Below are 15,754 nucleotides of genomic sequence, written 5' to 3' on the forward strand. Positions count from 1 at the left end.
TCCCATTATTTGGTAATAGTTCTGATGTGGAGATAGCACATATGCTACCTCCATGATTCTGACATATACTTCATGTATGTAACAATAGCAATGTGTTCTTTCAGGGTGCCACATTTCACCGTCATAAAGCACTGTTGGTCAAGTACCAAGCAGTAACTCCTACACCAATTTCCAGTGATGGATTTAGATGCAACACAAGCCATCCCTCTAGATGACTGGGAAGACGCCACACAGGCCATAGATCTAGATGATGACAGTGAAGATGAAATACAGAAGAAACCTGTGAGTGAACTGGAACATGTAGAGTATGAAGTAACAGTAACCATGCCTACAAAACTTCCGTCTGATCACCTGTCTTAAGTATTTTATTTCTTGACTTTTTTCAACATTATAAGGTCAAAGACTTCCCATTGATAGGGCAGTGTTAGCCTTTTCCATAGACTTGCACATACTTACGTAGAAATACAAGAAATCCCATTGTGATGTTTTCATTTTCTGAAACTTTCACAAAAGACTCAATACAAGACACCATTTTGAAAAAATTATTCAAAAAAAGTGGTGTCACCATGCTAGTTACTTCTTTCTGTACTAAAGAACTAGAGGAAATAATGCTGACTCAGTATTTTCTCTTTATGCCTTTGATCAACAAAATTTACATCTACATTGCTCGGCCAGAGACACTCTTGTTTCTCTATCTACCTGAAAGGAATTTGTTGAGGATTGTTTTAGATTTCTGACCTGAAATGAAATGGCAGTGTGTCAGTCTTAATTTATAGCTCCCTGCTTTTTGAAATTTGTCAATGAGAAATCAAGAGCTGCATAAATCAAAGGGCATTTTGTATTTCTGTGTGGTGTATTTCAAATGGTAATATCGAAATGCTAATTTCTCTCATTGTATTTGTTATTTACCGACTGTTAAGCTGTGAGTAAAAAAAATTGTGTTTCCTGGTAGCCTGACTTTAATACCCTATTAAAACCCTCCAGACTTTTTCTTTTGCATTTTCAAAACTCAAACATGATTTGCTCTTTTTTGATGGGTCACACAAAAAATAGAAATCAAAAAAGTTCCCATCTGAACCCACTCTATTTCCTGAGGGTTTGTTTATAACGGACACAATATTTTTTTCTTTCCTGCCCTTTACCTATAACTGTACACCTTATCCTAGGATGGAGAAATATTTATACTCTGTTACATTTATATTTTTGTTTCAGAAACAGGCTTTTAGTCTCGCTCACTTGTGGAAAGCATTTCCAGATATTGTGCAGTGCCAACTTTCCAAAATTTCATTCCAGTCCAAAAATTGTGAGGAAATATAGTAAAAAGCAATACCTTCATTAAGTGTGACAGATAATTCGCTATTTCTTCCTACTTGTCATGGTTTTGTTCTCTTTCTTCCAGGTTGCATATTTGAAATTGTTTACACAGAAGGGTGTCAGAGAGACTCTGTATCCAGTGTATGAAGGTAAGTAAGCCTTCAATTCCTTGTTCTAGCATATTAGTGAATGTTTACATCAACTATGTGTGTATTATAGTCTGTTGTTCCTTCCTTGAAAATGGGGCACAGCTAGTCAATGTGCGGAGACATAAAGCTGATACAAACCCTGCCCTTTTATAACACATATCAGAATATCCATGGCATACGTTTAAATTCATGTGAAACTAGAATATACATCTTGTAGGTTTCTACAAAATTACATACAAAAAATGACAGCAGATATATAAGATTGTTTGAACTTTACATGATATCAAATACTTTTTTCAGGCGATAACAAAATAGGAAGGCATGAAAATATTGACATCAGCATTCCAATAAAGGTAAGATTGTATTCAACTGTGTATTCCCAGTTGTTTGTGTTGTGTTTTAGTCCAAATATTTTCACCCCAGAGAAGGCAAGTCAAAGCAAATTCTTTCTATGAAATCAGGGTTTTCTACAAGATTTTTAGGGGAGAGCCACCTATTCATCTATTCATACCGGTATGTTAATAAGTGTACAAAAGAATACATTTTTCACGGCGAAGGAATATAAAAATTATGTATTGTTATGTAAATTGGCCACCCCTCTGTTTTCCCAAGCAGTGGAGAACACTGAAAATGATCTAGGTTGATAAGCATGATCATAACATATCAATATGAGACAGGGCATTCCTCATGTACAGCAATGTGATGTTTGTAGAAAATTATATTTACTGTACTTGAAATTCAAAGATTCATGAAACTTCTTTAAGTCATAGCATCAACAGACATTCCCTTTAAGGAAACTTTCTGCAGTAATTTACAAACAGCTTGAGCGGACGTATAGAAATTTGCATAATTCAATAGTCTGCAGAGCCTCGTTCTGAATGTAAACAAGCAATATGTCGGAATACACGTCGTTCGAGCGACTTGGTCGTGAAAATGGGCTCGAAAGCGCACAAATATGATTATTTAATGCGAAATTGAACATGCTATGAGGTAATGTACACTTTTGAGAGTAATTTCATCGTATCTATGCATGATAGAAATAAATACTAATGATAATTGACAACTGAATTCGTACGTTGCAATGATGGTTTATACCTCTCAGCTGTGTGCTATTTTTAGACTGTGACCCGAAACACACTGATACAGGTCTTGAACAAAACTAATACTTGTTGTGTCAAACCACTTGCTATTGAACAACGCTTGTGACAAGTTTCGTGAATTTCTGACAGTGCGCCTATATTTGCGGCATGATTTCATGATGCCATGTATGCGCTGTTAGTGTTACCGTACAAGGCCGATCGTACAGCCCAGTGTACGCGTGTACAGCGTACAACGCTATGGCACTGAAACTCGCCTTTATGCTATCGGACTTCAGTCAACATTGACGAGTTGAAACATGGTAACTGAACAGTGATATACTACCCATTACCAGTGAAAAGGAAAACTGTGACAAATCACGGTCACTCAAATCCACTCTTACAACGATATTATTATCTTGAAAGGCTGAGGGGTCAGTAAAATCAGGCGTGGGAATGTCCGACCACCACATCCTGCATCGACTCCAAACAGACAGACACTGACAGTTGACAATGACCGAATACAAGAGAAGTCGGCCAGTACAGTATGCACCCTATTAGAATATATGCTCCATATTAGTGTTTCTTTTTTTGAAGTCTCACTTAAGTTTATATACGAAAGCGATCTAAATGTCATTCATAAGATGAGCGTAATGTTTGCAAACTTCACAGATCACAGTTCAACGCACGTATGATATACACACATTGGGTAAAATTAAAGATGGCGGTGTATCGCGATCGTGGTAGCGAGTTTTGCAGTCTTAGTCATAGTTACACTTGAAGTTCGTTAAAAAGTCATAGGAGATGGCGAAGCAACTTAGTTGAGAGTCATCAAGCCATGAATTTTACTGAAGAAATGGCATAATGTTTGCCTGAACTTTAATACGGTACGCGCGCGATCTGCAGAAACACGGAGGCAGACCGTACATGTTTTGCAGGGTGGACGTGGGAGCTCTTCGACTTTGAGTTGTTTTCTGAATGTTCGTAGTACCCGGTAGTATTTAACCGACAAAATAACAAAAACTATGGTAGTAAAAAGTTAAAATTGTTTGGCATTTTCAACTGTGAAGAGAATGCGTATGCAATCATATTGCTTTGTTGCGAGTGGCAGACTTCTCCTGGCCGAGTCCCACTGCACTGGCCGAGTTGCTAGTTGGTCGGCACCATCGGCGCTGGCGATGGCCGAGTTCGCAACTGCCCGACTTCTCCGGTTACCCAATGGAATATTGGTAGCCAATGCCTACGAGGACTACCGCGAAATTGTAACCCAAGCATCAAATATAAATATAACATAAGTTGGATTGACAGCAGTAAAATATGTGATATTGTGCAATCTTTGGGCCTAAACAATTTGTAAACGTGAGCAAGGCGTCAGCGGAGTGCAACACGTTCCTCACTTTAAGCGGCCATCTTGTCTTCTGATGGCGGGACGGTGTACGACCTACGAGGCCAAAGCAGTGATTTGCAGGGCATGAACAAGAATAAAACTAAGTTAGGGGGCTTAAATAATGATTAGTAATAGACTGTCTAACTATGTAAAAATATTCACAAGAATCAGCTGTGCATGTAGTTGCGGCAGCCCAAAAGTAGGCCTATGTTTAGCGAGCCATAGATCGACAATACACACATAGCACCAAAAGTAAGCCGTAGAAGTTGATAAAAATTCATAGGCACAAACTTAACTGCTTTATATGACCATAGAAACGTCTCTGACATCGTTTGTTGGGAAAAAATGGGCTGAAATTGCCCCCCAAAAAACAGGAAAAATCACACTAACGGTCAAGTAGAACAGCGCCCTCATCACTTCCATTTGAACGAAATTCTAATATAAATATGCAAATAGGGGTATCTCCGCTCAAGCTGCAAAGGTATTGATGAAGCTGAATTGCATGTTGCTATCTCCATTTCCGCAATCAGCATTCAGTAGGTTACAAATGGACTTGATCTTTCTCATTTCTTATTTCATATTTTTCAGGAGTATTTTACTGAAAGTGACCCCAAAAATAGTGCAATATAACAAAGAAGTCAGACTTTTAGTTTCATAGCCTACAGCATTGAGTATGTTTTGTCCACATTTCCAGATTTGATATTACTGTAACTTCTTTTTCAACTCACAGGCTTTATCAAAGCAGCATGCATGCATTCAAGTCTCCAGTGATACACATCTCATATATGACATGGACAGTAGAAATAAAACAAAAAGGAATAAGGTAAAAATTGCTTGCGATAATAAGAACTTTAATCTTAAAACTTATGTCTGCAAAACAATATGGAGAAGGAGAAATGATCTCAACAGGGTTGTAAAAAGTATTGACAAAAATCATAAAATGTGATTAAATAATGTATTAATGTAGAATTCAACAAAAACGTGTCTTCAAATCTTTCTCCCAGTTTAGATGTCAAATGGTTATTGCACTTGCTAGGACTGGGTAGTAATTTTTTTCAATAGGGAATTGATCAAACATATACCCTATAAACTTCCAGAATGAGAAATGGTATTTTAAGACGATCTTATCAAAACTAAAAAGTAGTAAATTAGAATATTAAAAAAAAATGGATTTGAGAACCATTACTTTAGACCAAATAAATGTTGCCTCTTTAATATGACATGTGAAATCATTTGAATTGCAGATGTACTTAGCCCCAAGTGTCCGATACGAGCTGAGACATGAAGACAGGTTGTATTTTGCTGATGTCACATGCCAGTATCTTATATCAGCTGAAATGAAGGTAAGAATGATTATGAAATAACGTCTGTACGGTAACATTACATTGTAGCAATCCCCACAAAGATAGTCAACACCATTGAAAGGCACTTAAAAACTCAATTAGGTATTCCTGAAGGCTGTCCAACCTCTTTTAGAGCCAGTTCCAGCCCTCATATTTTTCAGACCCTCTGAAATGTACATCTACTATCATGTTGTATCAGTTCAAATATACCATAAAAATTGTCTCATAACATCATAGTAAATATTACAGAAACATTTCACCTATACAATGTTTTATTTTGTGATAACTTTTCAGTATTTTTTAAATCATTATGCATATACCATTGAGAACAATATAATTTTGCATGCGCTAAGAGAGCCATGCAGAGAATAGGCGTTCCATGACATTGACTGTTTCCAGGCACCCAAAGTACTACGCACACTTCTGTGTGCTTCTGTGCATTCGCTTTTGGATGGCTTCAAGGGTCTCCACTGGATGATTGCCAGAATATGTGTGGTTGCAGAGGCTATCAGAAGAAGCACGTCCAAGATAGCATTCCTTACTTGTGCAATGCACTGATAGAAATATTGTGATATCGCACAAGAATGGTCACTAATATAAATATTATAACAATAAGGTTATTATGAAAGTACTGCAAAGGGTGCACTTTGACATTAGCACCTCCCTTCCGCTTCACGTCATGTGATATGTTACAATAATGTCCTTGTGCATCCCTTGTTGTATGTTTGCAATACATAACTTCATATCAAAAACAGAGAAATTTATTTTTGTGTTGTATTGGACATTATGTCATGATAGATTGGACATGATTGTTACTTAGACAAATTTTCTTTAGAATTAAACTTTTTGAAAATACATCTCATCTCAGTTATAGTGGTTTAGCGTAGATAGTGGATTCAAAACTTAACTCTATAGACTTCTCTCATATCTGCACTGTAACAGTATACCAAAAAAAGTTTTGAGCAGCACATCAATGTTTTCTAGTAGGTTTGATGTCTTCGTATATGTCAATATGTTACCAGTTCATTAAAATAATCTGTTTATTTCCCCAGTGGTCAATAAGCTTGTATTCATTCCTTCTTTGATAATTTTCAAACCATTTCCCTGTTTACTGGTCCAACCACCCTTCAGAAAAGAATAGGGATATTCCATCATCCAATGATGAATGGTTAAATCAGGGTGTTCTGCACCTGATATGCTGAGGAACATCTGGATTTGACTTAGTAAATTCTCGTTTTATGACATTAATGATTTTTTTTCCCCTTTCACTCGCAGACAGATGATTTGAATGATGGTTCAGAGACAGGATCTGAGACAGGATCAGAGTCTATGTTCAATGCAGCTGAGGATAACAAAGATTACGTGAGTATTTTGAACAAGCCTTGATCTTGCATATGACATGCAGCAAATATTTTGTTTCTTTCTCAGCCATTAGTTTTATTTTTTTTCTGTTTTTGTTTTGGAATTTTTTGACTTCAGGAGAATAATCTTAAGAATGATGCCAATGAAGAGGCTTATGATGAGAATGGTGATGAAAACAGCAGTGATATCATAGCGCCAACGCAGAAATCTGAATTCCAAGGAGCAAAGATAGAGCTGAAAACACCAAAACATGTGGCAGCTGAGGCAACTCTATGTTATGCCGAAGACTCTGATGAAGACAAGGAGACAGGCAGTCCTATAGGTGAGCCACTGAATTCTATGGTTATGGTTATATGTAGTGCACCCTCTATGCTGAATAGATGTACTACGGGCTGTATGTGACGGCTCCTCATTGGCTGTGCACTAAAATTGTCTCCTGCCCTTAACTGTTTACGCTTAGTGAAATGATGTCAAAACAAACCCAATAATCCAAATGATACAAGGTAATAAAATTACCAGGTCGCATAAAAACATATTTACAATTTCAGGAATTTTCAGAAAGTACAGCTCTGTGAGAAATATAATCATTAAAAAATTTAACAGCCCGTGTTACCCCATATGATGCCTCAAGCCCTTACTTAGATCAGTTAACTACAGTTTCTTGTTCAATTCTTAAATCATGTTGAAACAAGGTTTACATGTATTTAGCTTGTCAACACAGCATCTGTTGGTGTATAGAAATGCACCGTTATTTACTTTTGAATTCTAGTCTGGTCTTGAATTCTCTTGTCAACAATAACAATGCAGTCTACAAATGTACAGGCCATCTTGACAAGCAGTATAACCTAATATGCTTTAGGGGAGACAACAAGAAACTACCGTCGACAGTACAAAATAGTGGAAAAAATGACCAAAGTTACAGCTACTGGCTCTGTAATAAATGTGATAAAATGATGTATTTTCCAGGTGATAAAGATAAAACTGCTCAGACAATCGTCAAGGAATCTCCGCAGGTGCAACATAAAGGTAATCAACAGGTTTTTTTTTTGGTTCTTTTTGCATCAAATTGTTGGTATTCATGGCTGGTATTTATTGAATGCATCACTAGGCATCTGAAGAGGGAAAAAATAGCGTAAAGTTGATAAATAGCCACAGTGTATTACAAATGCTTATTACCTTGAGGATATAATTTAGTTCTTGGAAGTCTTTGAAATTTGAATAGCCACCCATGATTTTTGAAAATCACAAAATTATGGCTTATATTATATAGTAAAAATGTGTAAAAAAGTCATATATGAAAATAATGTATTGTAAAAGTGGTACATGGAAAATGGTATTTTGGACTTAAAAAGTCCTGAAAATTGCTTGAAAAATCCTAAGGCCTTGAATTTTGAGTTACTTTGAGTGTGCATGATTGTATGAATCCTGATTATTTTCTGATAATCATAGACTTTAATGTCTTTGTGCTTTCTCATACAATCCCACTGTCATGTTATTGTATGATACTGAATCTACCAGTAATGTGATGTTGATTAGATCTGTACGTAAATGTTTATTTTTTCATTTTTCCCAGGAAATCCCACATTTATCCTGCAATCTGATTCTGATACCGACATAGATGACAGTGGTGGAGGAGGTAGGAAAAGCCCAGACTTGGCAAGTAACTCCAGTAAAGAAGTTGATGAGATGGACATCTCAGACTTTGCCAATGCTGCAACTCAGGCTGTTGATGTTGTTGAAGATTCTGAAGGTATAATCTTGTTTTCAAAAACTTGCATTCTGAGCAAATCCAGTGGCCTGGACGATGGGGATATTTTGCATTGACCAGTGTATTCACCATTCCCAAGGGTCCAGTAGACCACTTAATGCTACTGGAGGTGTGTGATAAAATGGCAGGACTGAAGATTAGTGGGACGCAGACGGCATTTCACATCAATCCCCTTCCTGCCAAGCCCATCACCCTCTGCCCGATACCTAGTCATTAAAAAGGACTAAGACACTAAAAATATTTTTAACCACCTTTCCATATTTCATAATACCAGAATACATGTATGACCTGGTTCTGTTCTTCTGAGCAGTTTGTACCTCCTAAAAACTTTGTGGACAGTTTGCTCCCTGAAAGCTCCCTGAGCATCCTGAAAGTCAATGTAATTTCCAAGGATTTTGCTGGAAAAGGAGTCATCACATGTAACCTGAGGAGTCATCAGGATTAGGATTTGGGATAGATTACATACAGGCCGTAATGAAAACCCTTTAAGTTTTATTCAAAGGTTTGTGCTAGCTACAGCAAAACAGTTTTCAAATTTTATTTACAGATGATGATGAAGAAGAAGAAGATAAATCTATTTTTTGTGCAGCAACACAAGCATATGGTGTCGCAGATGATGAGGAAGATGATGAAGATGAGTGTGATGAGGAGAATAATGATGATAAAAAAGATGACAAAGAGAATCAGTCTGGTAATAAAGGATTTTTCAATGAAATAACATGTATTTTCTCTCTGCTATCCAAAACTAAATCAACCAAAATTTGTCAGGAAAGAAATGTAAGTTCAGTTCGATCTTTGTTGCGAAATGATCCTCACAAATTTCTTCAACATTATATTCTGCATATCATTGCAATGAATATCATGGCTATTTCAGTGTGAGTAATATACTATATAGCCTTAGAGACTTGCTTTCATTCATGTATATGGATCATACAAACCTGTCATCTGAATTTTTGATGCTTAGTTGCATATCATGTGTAGAAGAATAGGTGCTCCTAATCACTAAGTGTTTCTGCAATAGACTATACGCTAATCACAAACTCTCACCAGACTTCGATAGTCACTGTCTGTCAATGTCAGTGGCTCCTACACATGTATTAAGTAAAGTGTGTATGAGAAAGTGAAGTGTATGTACGGTGTATTTGAAGTATCAGTGACTTTCATGCAGTTCTCATCTCTGTAGCTGTTGTGCTTTTTGCCTCGTGCTGCAAGACAGCATTCTGTTTTACACAATCACCTAGGATTCCAGAGGGACTAGCATGGAATGGAAAATGGTCCATTCACTACTTCAGACTCTTGTGGCATGTTGTTGTGGAAGGGGCAGTATAAGTGTCTAATTTCACCATTCTTTGAGGAGAGAGCACAAAACTCCAATACTGAATTTCAGAACATTTTCTCTCCAAAGATGGCACAGAAGACAAGACTGCAGATCATGGTGACCAATCAGTCAACATGGCTGAAGCAGCAACTTTAGCATATGGTGGACTGGATGATGATGATGAGGATGATGAAGATGATACAAAACAGGTATCCAGGGTTTTCAGTTGATTTTTGGAGCAATTGTTGTTGACAATTCTGTTAACCATCGCCCATAAGTGTTTAGCCCTTTGTTATTGTGATACTTTGTGAAGTCATTTCCCATGTCTTTGCTGTTCTCAAAAATGTTCTCCCAAAGTCCATCCGACCAAAATTCTGTGTCAGCTGTGCAATGTCGACGGCTGCCAGCTATTTCACTTTATTCTGACATCAGTCTAATTTTTGTTATTCATGTTTCGTTTCATAAGCCATTGTATTTCAAATTTGAACTTAGTAAATTTTTTGGGATTTGTATCTGCAATGGAAAACATTTGCATAATTATCCCTGATTTTTAACTGATGAAAAGAGAATAGTTTGAAGGAAATATTTACAGGTTATATCTTTGAAATGTGCCGTGTTTTCCACTGCTTGGAAAAATCGAGGGGTTGCTAATTTACATAACAATGCACAATTTGCATATTCTTTTTCTGTGAAAATGTATTCTTTTTTATGGTATTTAACATTTTCATAGATTGCTTGAAAAGCAGAGGGGTGGCCTACCCTTCCAAATCCCATTGTTGAGAGCCCAGATGTGTATGGCCCATATCCATCCTCACTTTCAGTATCTTTCTTTTCTTCAACATCATCAGTCTTTCTATTAACCTGCTTACCCCAATTTCCTATGAACAGGTCCACAATCACCACAGATAACAATAGGTTTGAGCTAAACCATGGTGGTGAAAGGGTTAATTAAAAAGCATTTTTCTATTCAGCCTGCAGAAGAAGAAGATGACTTGACTCTGGCGTATAATGACACAAAAGACGATGACAGTGATGCGACTGATGACAATGATGAGATCTATGCAGCAGCTACACAGGCATATGGCATTGAGGCTGACGTAGATGAAGACACTGAAGGGGAGGAGAAAGATCCTGATTTGGAACCAACGCAAGTCTGTGATGGAAACAACGAAGATTTGGAGTCTACACAGGCCATGGATGTCAATACTGCAAAAGGTAAAACTGTGTGAAATAGACAGCAAATAATTTTATGCAAAAAGTACTAAAATACAACGTTTAAAAGTTTTTTATCATGAGTGTCAATGAAATTCATTCCAAAGTGGCAAAACCAACATTTCAAAGTTCTTGAGGCTTGTCTACAAAATTCATTCTAAAATGTTGAAATCAACAGAGAGCCAATAAATCTTTTACACCAGTGCCAGGAGTCGAAACAAATCATAGGGTCACAGTTGAGTGTCAGAAATCATTGTTAATTCAGTACCCCGCACTTCATCAATTTTACAATGAATATGTTTTCTTGTAAGTTCTGCTTCAGAAGTTTAAACTGTTCACCTCATTCAGGAGATTTTAAATATGTATTTTTTGTAAAACACGTAATTCATCACGAGTGTAATCAACTTGACTTGAGAATAACATGAACCTTGCAGGAACAGGGTTCTCATGCAAATTCAGACTTTGCTGTATGCCATTATGAAAGACAGTGAAGGTAGTTTGTCCCCACCCTCAAAATTGAAATAATTCTGCTAAAATTTTCTCTGAGGAAACTGTAAAGTATCCATTCCCTTTTGTAACCTAAGCAAGAACAAAAATCAAGGGTCAATGTGCAAAATTTAGTAGTAGAGAAACAAACTACCCAATACATGTATTAACCAACTCTTCAAATTCAAAATGGCTGCCATCTTTGTGTTAACTCTATTGGGAAAAATTAAATTTTCAATTTTCACAAAATTAGGGGTGAGAACTTTAGTTCTTCCAAGAGCTTAAAAATGAGCCCCATAAGTGGTAGACCAAAAATGTATTGTAAAAGTTTAAAAGTCCAAATATCTGTCTCTGAGGCGTATTCTGCCTTAACTTCCTGTGGATCATAGTGTTTATTGCAGGTGATACTTGATAGCAAAAATTACAGTAAAGCCACTGGAAAATGTAACTAATGTTTGGTATTCTTGACACTAACAGACTTCCTCAGATACACATTTTCATCAAATTTTTCTGTACATGTATGAGAAATGGTATCATTTATTTATCAACAGGAGGAGACAGCAAGACAGCTGTAATGGATGAAGACCTGCAAGCTACCCAGGCAACGGATGGCAATGATGGAGAAACCGTTATGCTTGGAGATGATGACCTAGCAACCCAGGTTACAGCAGAGGATGAAGAGCTAAAAGGATGGGATGAAAACAAGAGACAAAAGGTACTCTGAAGCGGCAAATTCTTGATGTCAGTTTTCATATTTCATCCTGATCTTGCTTGACAGTTTGGTTAATCTACTCACACAGTGTACTCTAAGGTACAAGCACAAATTTGGAATTTTGAGAAAAGTGATAGACAGCTGAAGCCAATAGGTTTCATTCAACTGTTATTTTGCTCTGAACTGCAACTCATGTGAAAGTGACAAAGCAATTGAGTCTAACTTGTGTATCTTAGGGAGATAAAAGAAAGATTGTTTTGCAGTTTTTATTCATCAGAAACGGTTTGCATGTCAGGAAATTATTAAATATTATAAAATGTAGTAAATATCTTCATTTGCTAAATATGGCAAGTTTTTTAAAACAAGACTAAACAGCATATACTAATCTCGCCGTAATTTTGGTGACTACTTTGGTTAAAAAACACTAAATATGGATAAGACACCCACTCATCTTGAGTTCAGAGCATGAATAAACTGAACTGTAGGTATTAAAGAGAAACTACATGTATGAAATTGATTTTGTGATAGAAATCACCAGAAAATCAGATTTAGCGTGGCGGTTGTTCCACACTGACTGCCATATTGATAAGTGATAGTCACTTAGCAACAGCCAAGGTTGAGGTCACAGCAAAGGTGAGAGCCTCTTCTTGATAACTTGATAAAAAATTACCATATATATATATTATATATATATATATATATATATATATATATATATATATATATATATATATATATATATATATATATATATATATATATATATATATATATATATATATATATATTGTGAAGATCTATTCCTCCTTTGCATATTCTATAGTTCATCTTTGCTGTGAGGAAGTTCAGCCACACAGTCATTCATTCACATTTCTTTATGCCTGTAGGAAGGGCAAGACACGCTGATGGTTGGAGACGATGCACTTACACAAGTCATTGAGGATGTTGATGTGTCCAGCACACGCAGGAGTGCAGCAAAGAAAAACAAAGGTGAACAAAAAACAGAGACAGGTAGTAAAGGAGCAAAACATGGAAAGAAAGTCAGAGGACAGCATGGAAAATCTAAACAAGAAGCAATTGCTGATACAAAGGATGAAAGCATGGATGTTGATAGTGATTCTACAGATGTGAATATGGACGAGGCAGAGACACAAGTTGTGGATGAAGACAGGGAGGTACATAAAGAGGATGGAGGTGATGATGAGCCGACCCAAGCAATGGATGATGGGAATGAGTGTGAAAATGAGGAGGCGACGCAAGTGATAGAGGAGGGAAGCAAAGCGGGGCAAGTTTACAGAGATGATGGGGATGATGAGCCAACTCAAGCGATGGATGTTGAGATCCCACAAGATGACAATCAGATTGATACCAAAGGAGTTAAAGCAATTGATGTCGTGAGTCAAGACAAACAATCAAAACAAACCAAGCAAAGTGCAGCACAAAGTCAAAGAAGAAAATCCACACGAAGAATGCGAGAACAGGCAGACATGGCATCTACGAGCAAAGACAAAGCAGCAACACTTGACAAAAGTAAAGATGGGCAGGAAGCTGAAGATGTAAAACCTAGAACTTCTGGAAGAGGACGGAGAGCAAAGACAGGACAGGGAAAAAGTTCTGAATCTACAGTTAGGGATGTTGAAGAATCAAAACATGAAGATGAGAATCAGAGCAAAGCAAAATCTGAGGCTGAAGTGGAACACAAAACAACAAGGAGAGGACAGAGGGGTAAGAGAGGTTCAGTGAAAGATGCAGAATCTACGAGCAAGGATGAGAAACAAAATATTGAACCTGGCAAAGATGAAGGCAGGAAGGGAACTGAAACTGAATGTGAACCTAAGACTGCAGTCAAAGGGCCAAGGGGAAGAGGAAAGACGAAAGGTGAAAGGTCAGCTGGTATTTCAGGTGTTGGTGAAAGTGAATCAAAGAACCAGATTGAGGAGGGAAAAGATGTTTCAGGAAAAAAGGATGAAGGAGAAGAAACTCCTCATCAAAATGATGCAGAGGAGAGAACTGAAAGAGGAACTGTTACTGGAACAAGAAGGTCCGTGAGAGGACAAAAAGGGAAGCTCAAGAGCGGTGAGGATGGTGAAGATGTTCAACGGACAGATGAAAGCAGCAGTAAAGGAGGCAGGAGAAAGTCTACAAGAGGCAGAGGAAGAAAAGCTGAGACGGATACTACTGAGGAGCAAGAGGTAAGAGATGTTGCAGAACCTGGCACAAGTGGAGAGAAAGGTCAAGAAGACTTCATAGAGGAAGAGACCAGAAATAAAGACGATTTACCGAGTCCAGATGAGGATGATCTACTTGCCTGCACACAGGCATATGATGGTGATGATGTGTCCGAGTCAGCTCATGAATATGAACCACCAACATCAGAAGACTTGACAGTGGAAACTCAAGTCTATGGCGCTGACACTGATGAAGTGAGTCATTGCTTTCAACCCCCTTTCATTCATTAATGGTTCAGCCCTGCATGGGAAAACAATGGGCTTGCACCAAAGGAAAAGGTCCAACAGCAATTGTGTACAAGTGTATCAAGGTGTATTCTAAACAATTATTACCTCACTGCAACTACCTTAAACCAATGGTTTGGGTTTTTTGCCTTGGTTATTTTAAAGTTTTGATTGGTTTATTATTAACATGGTGTCCTCCAATGTACATGTAATTGGGCCACTTCTTCAGATAACTACATGTAAAGCTATGCAAGTGATGAGATATTTTTAAGTCGCTTTCAAGAGACACACTTCAAAAATCAGAACCTGTCCTTTTACAAAGGACATCTGACAACAAGATCGTTTTATTTTTAAACTAATCACAATCTACTTGTCAAGTACATTTCAAAGCAACCACAGATTTTAATAAATGGTAGCTTTAACTCTTTTACAGCCATTGTTTCATCTGGACGTACTTTTCCGTAATAGTGAGTGTGTAGCTATGTAAAGTAAGGTGATCAGGTTAAATTTTTACATTAGAAAATATAAAAATTTATAGAAGTTCCCAGAATGGAAAGGTGAGTTGACTAGCTTCTCAGAATTATTAGACATGTTCACATGATTTTGTATCTATGTGTTATCAGATAGTACCAGACAGTGAAGAAGATACCGAAGATGATCAAGACAGGGGACCTCTGAAGATTCCATCAATGTTAAAGAAGGTTCCTTTGAAGTCTGCCATAGCTTCTCCAAAGAAAGAAGGATCTCCAAAGAAAATACAGAAAGTAGCTTTCAATGTCAAGGTAAGATAGTAACCATAGTAGCATGTGTAGAATCTCGTTAAACCCAACCAGTATCAAGAATATATTCAATCCTGTTGTCTGAAAAAGTGACCAAACATTTGTATAATAAATCAGGGTTCTCAGCAAGGGGATTTTCAAGGATTGGCCACCCAGCTGTTCTCAGAGCAATTTATTTCACATGTTAAAAATGGTACAAAAGGAGAGATTTAGACAATGTGTATTTGAAAGTAATGTGAAGCATTCATGTGAAGGCATGGTAGTTTTGAAAAATTCCACAGACATGTATTAAAATTGAATTATTATTCATCTCTGTTAGAGAGACAGCCAGTCTTCAGAGGAATTACTGACAAATCAGACAGTGATGAGAGGAAAACGAAACCTGTCTGAAATGG

The 15,754-nt window shown here is 37.2% G+C and overlaps 1 protein-coding gene across 2 annotated transcripts in view; it reads left to right on the top strand.

Annotated features, from left to right (window-relative positions):
- LOC139133591 (mediator of DNA damage checkpoint protein 1-like) overlaps positions 1-15,754 on the top strand; it is a 28,779-nt gene that overhangs the window by 2,463 nt on the left and 10,562 nt on the right. For both annotated transcript variants that reach the window (XM_070700324.1, XM_070700325.1), the window contains exons 2-17: positions 105-282; positions 1,400-1,463; positions 1,764-1,816; positions 4,657-4,749; positions 5,171-5,269; positions 6,545-6,631; positions 6,749-6,953; positions 7,598-7,657; positions 8,205-8,381; positions 8,947-9,090; positions 9,805-9,926; positions 10,689-10,932; positions 11,967-12,130; positions 13,015-14,550; positions 15,204-15,362; positions 15,679-15,753. In XM_070700324.1, the coding sequence (XP_070556425.1) occupies positions 178-282; positions 1,400-1,463; positions 1,764-1,816; positions 4,657-4,749; positions 5,171-5,269; positions 6,545-6,631; positions 6,749-6,953; positions 7,598-7,657; positions 8,205-8,381; positions 8,947-9,090; positions 9,805-9,926; positions 10,689-10,932; positions 11,967-12,130; positions 13,015-14,550; positions 15,204-15,362; positions 15,679-15,753 (3,387 nt within the window). In that variant the 5' untranslated portion in view covers positions 105-177. The remainder of the gene's footprint in view (positions 1-104; positions 283-1,399; positions 1,464-1,763; positions 1,817-4,656; positions 4,750-5,170; positions 5,270-6,544; positions 6,632-6,748; positions 6,954-7,597; positions 7,658-8,204; positions 8,382-8,946; positions 9,091-9,804; positions 9,927-10,688; positions 10,933-11,966; positions 12,131-13,014; positions 14,551-15,203; positions 15,363-15,678; position 15,754) is intronic.

The sequence above is a fragment of the Ptychodera flava genome, chromosome 5 (genome assembly GCF_041260155.1).
Source record: "Ptychodera flava strain L36383 chromosome 5, AS_Pfla_20210202, whole genome shotgun sequence".
NCBI lineage: Eukaryota > Metazoa > Hemichordata > Enteropneusta > Ptychoderidae > Ptychodera > Ptychodera flava.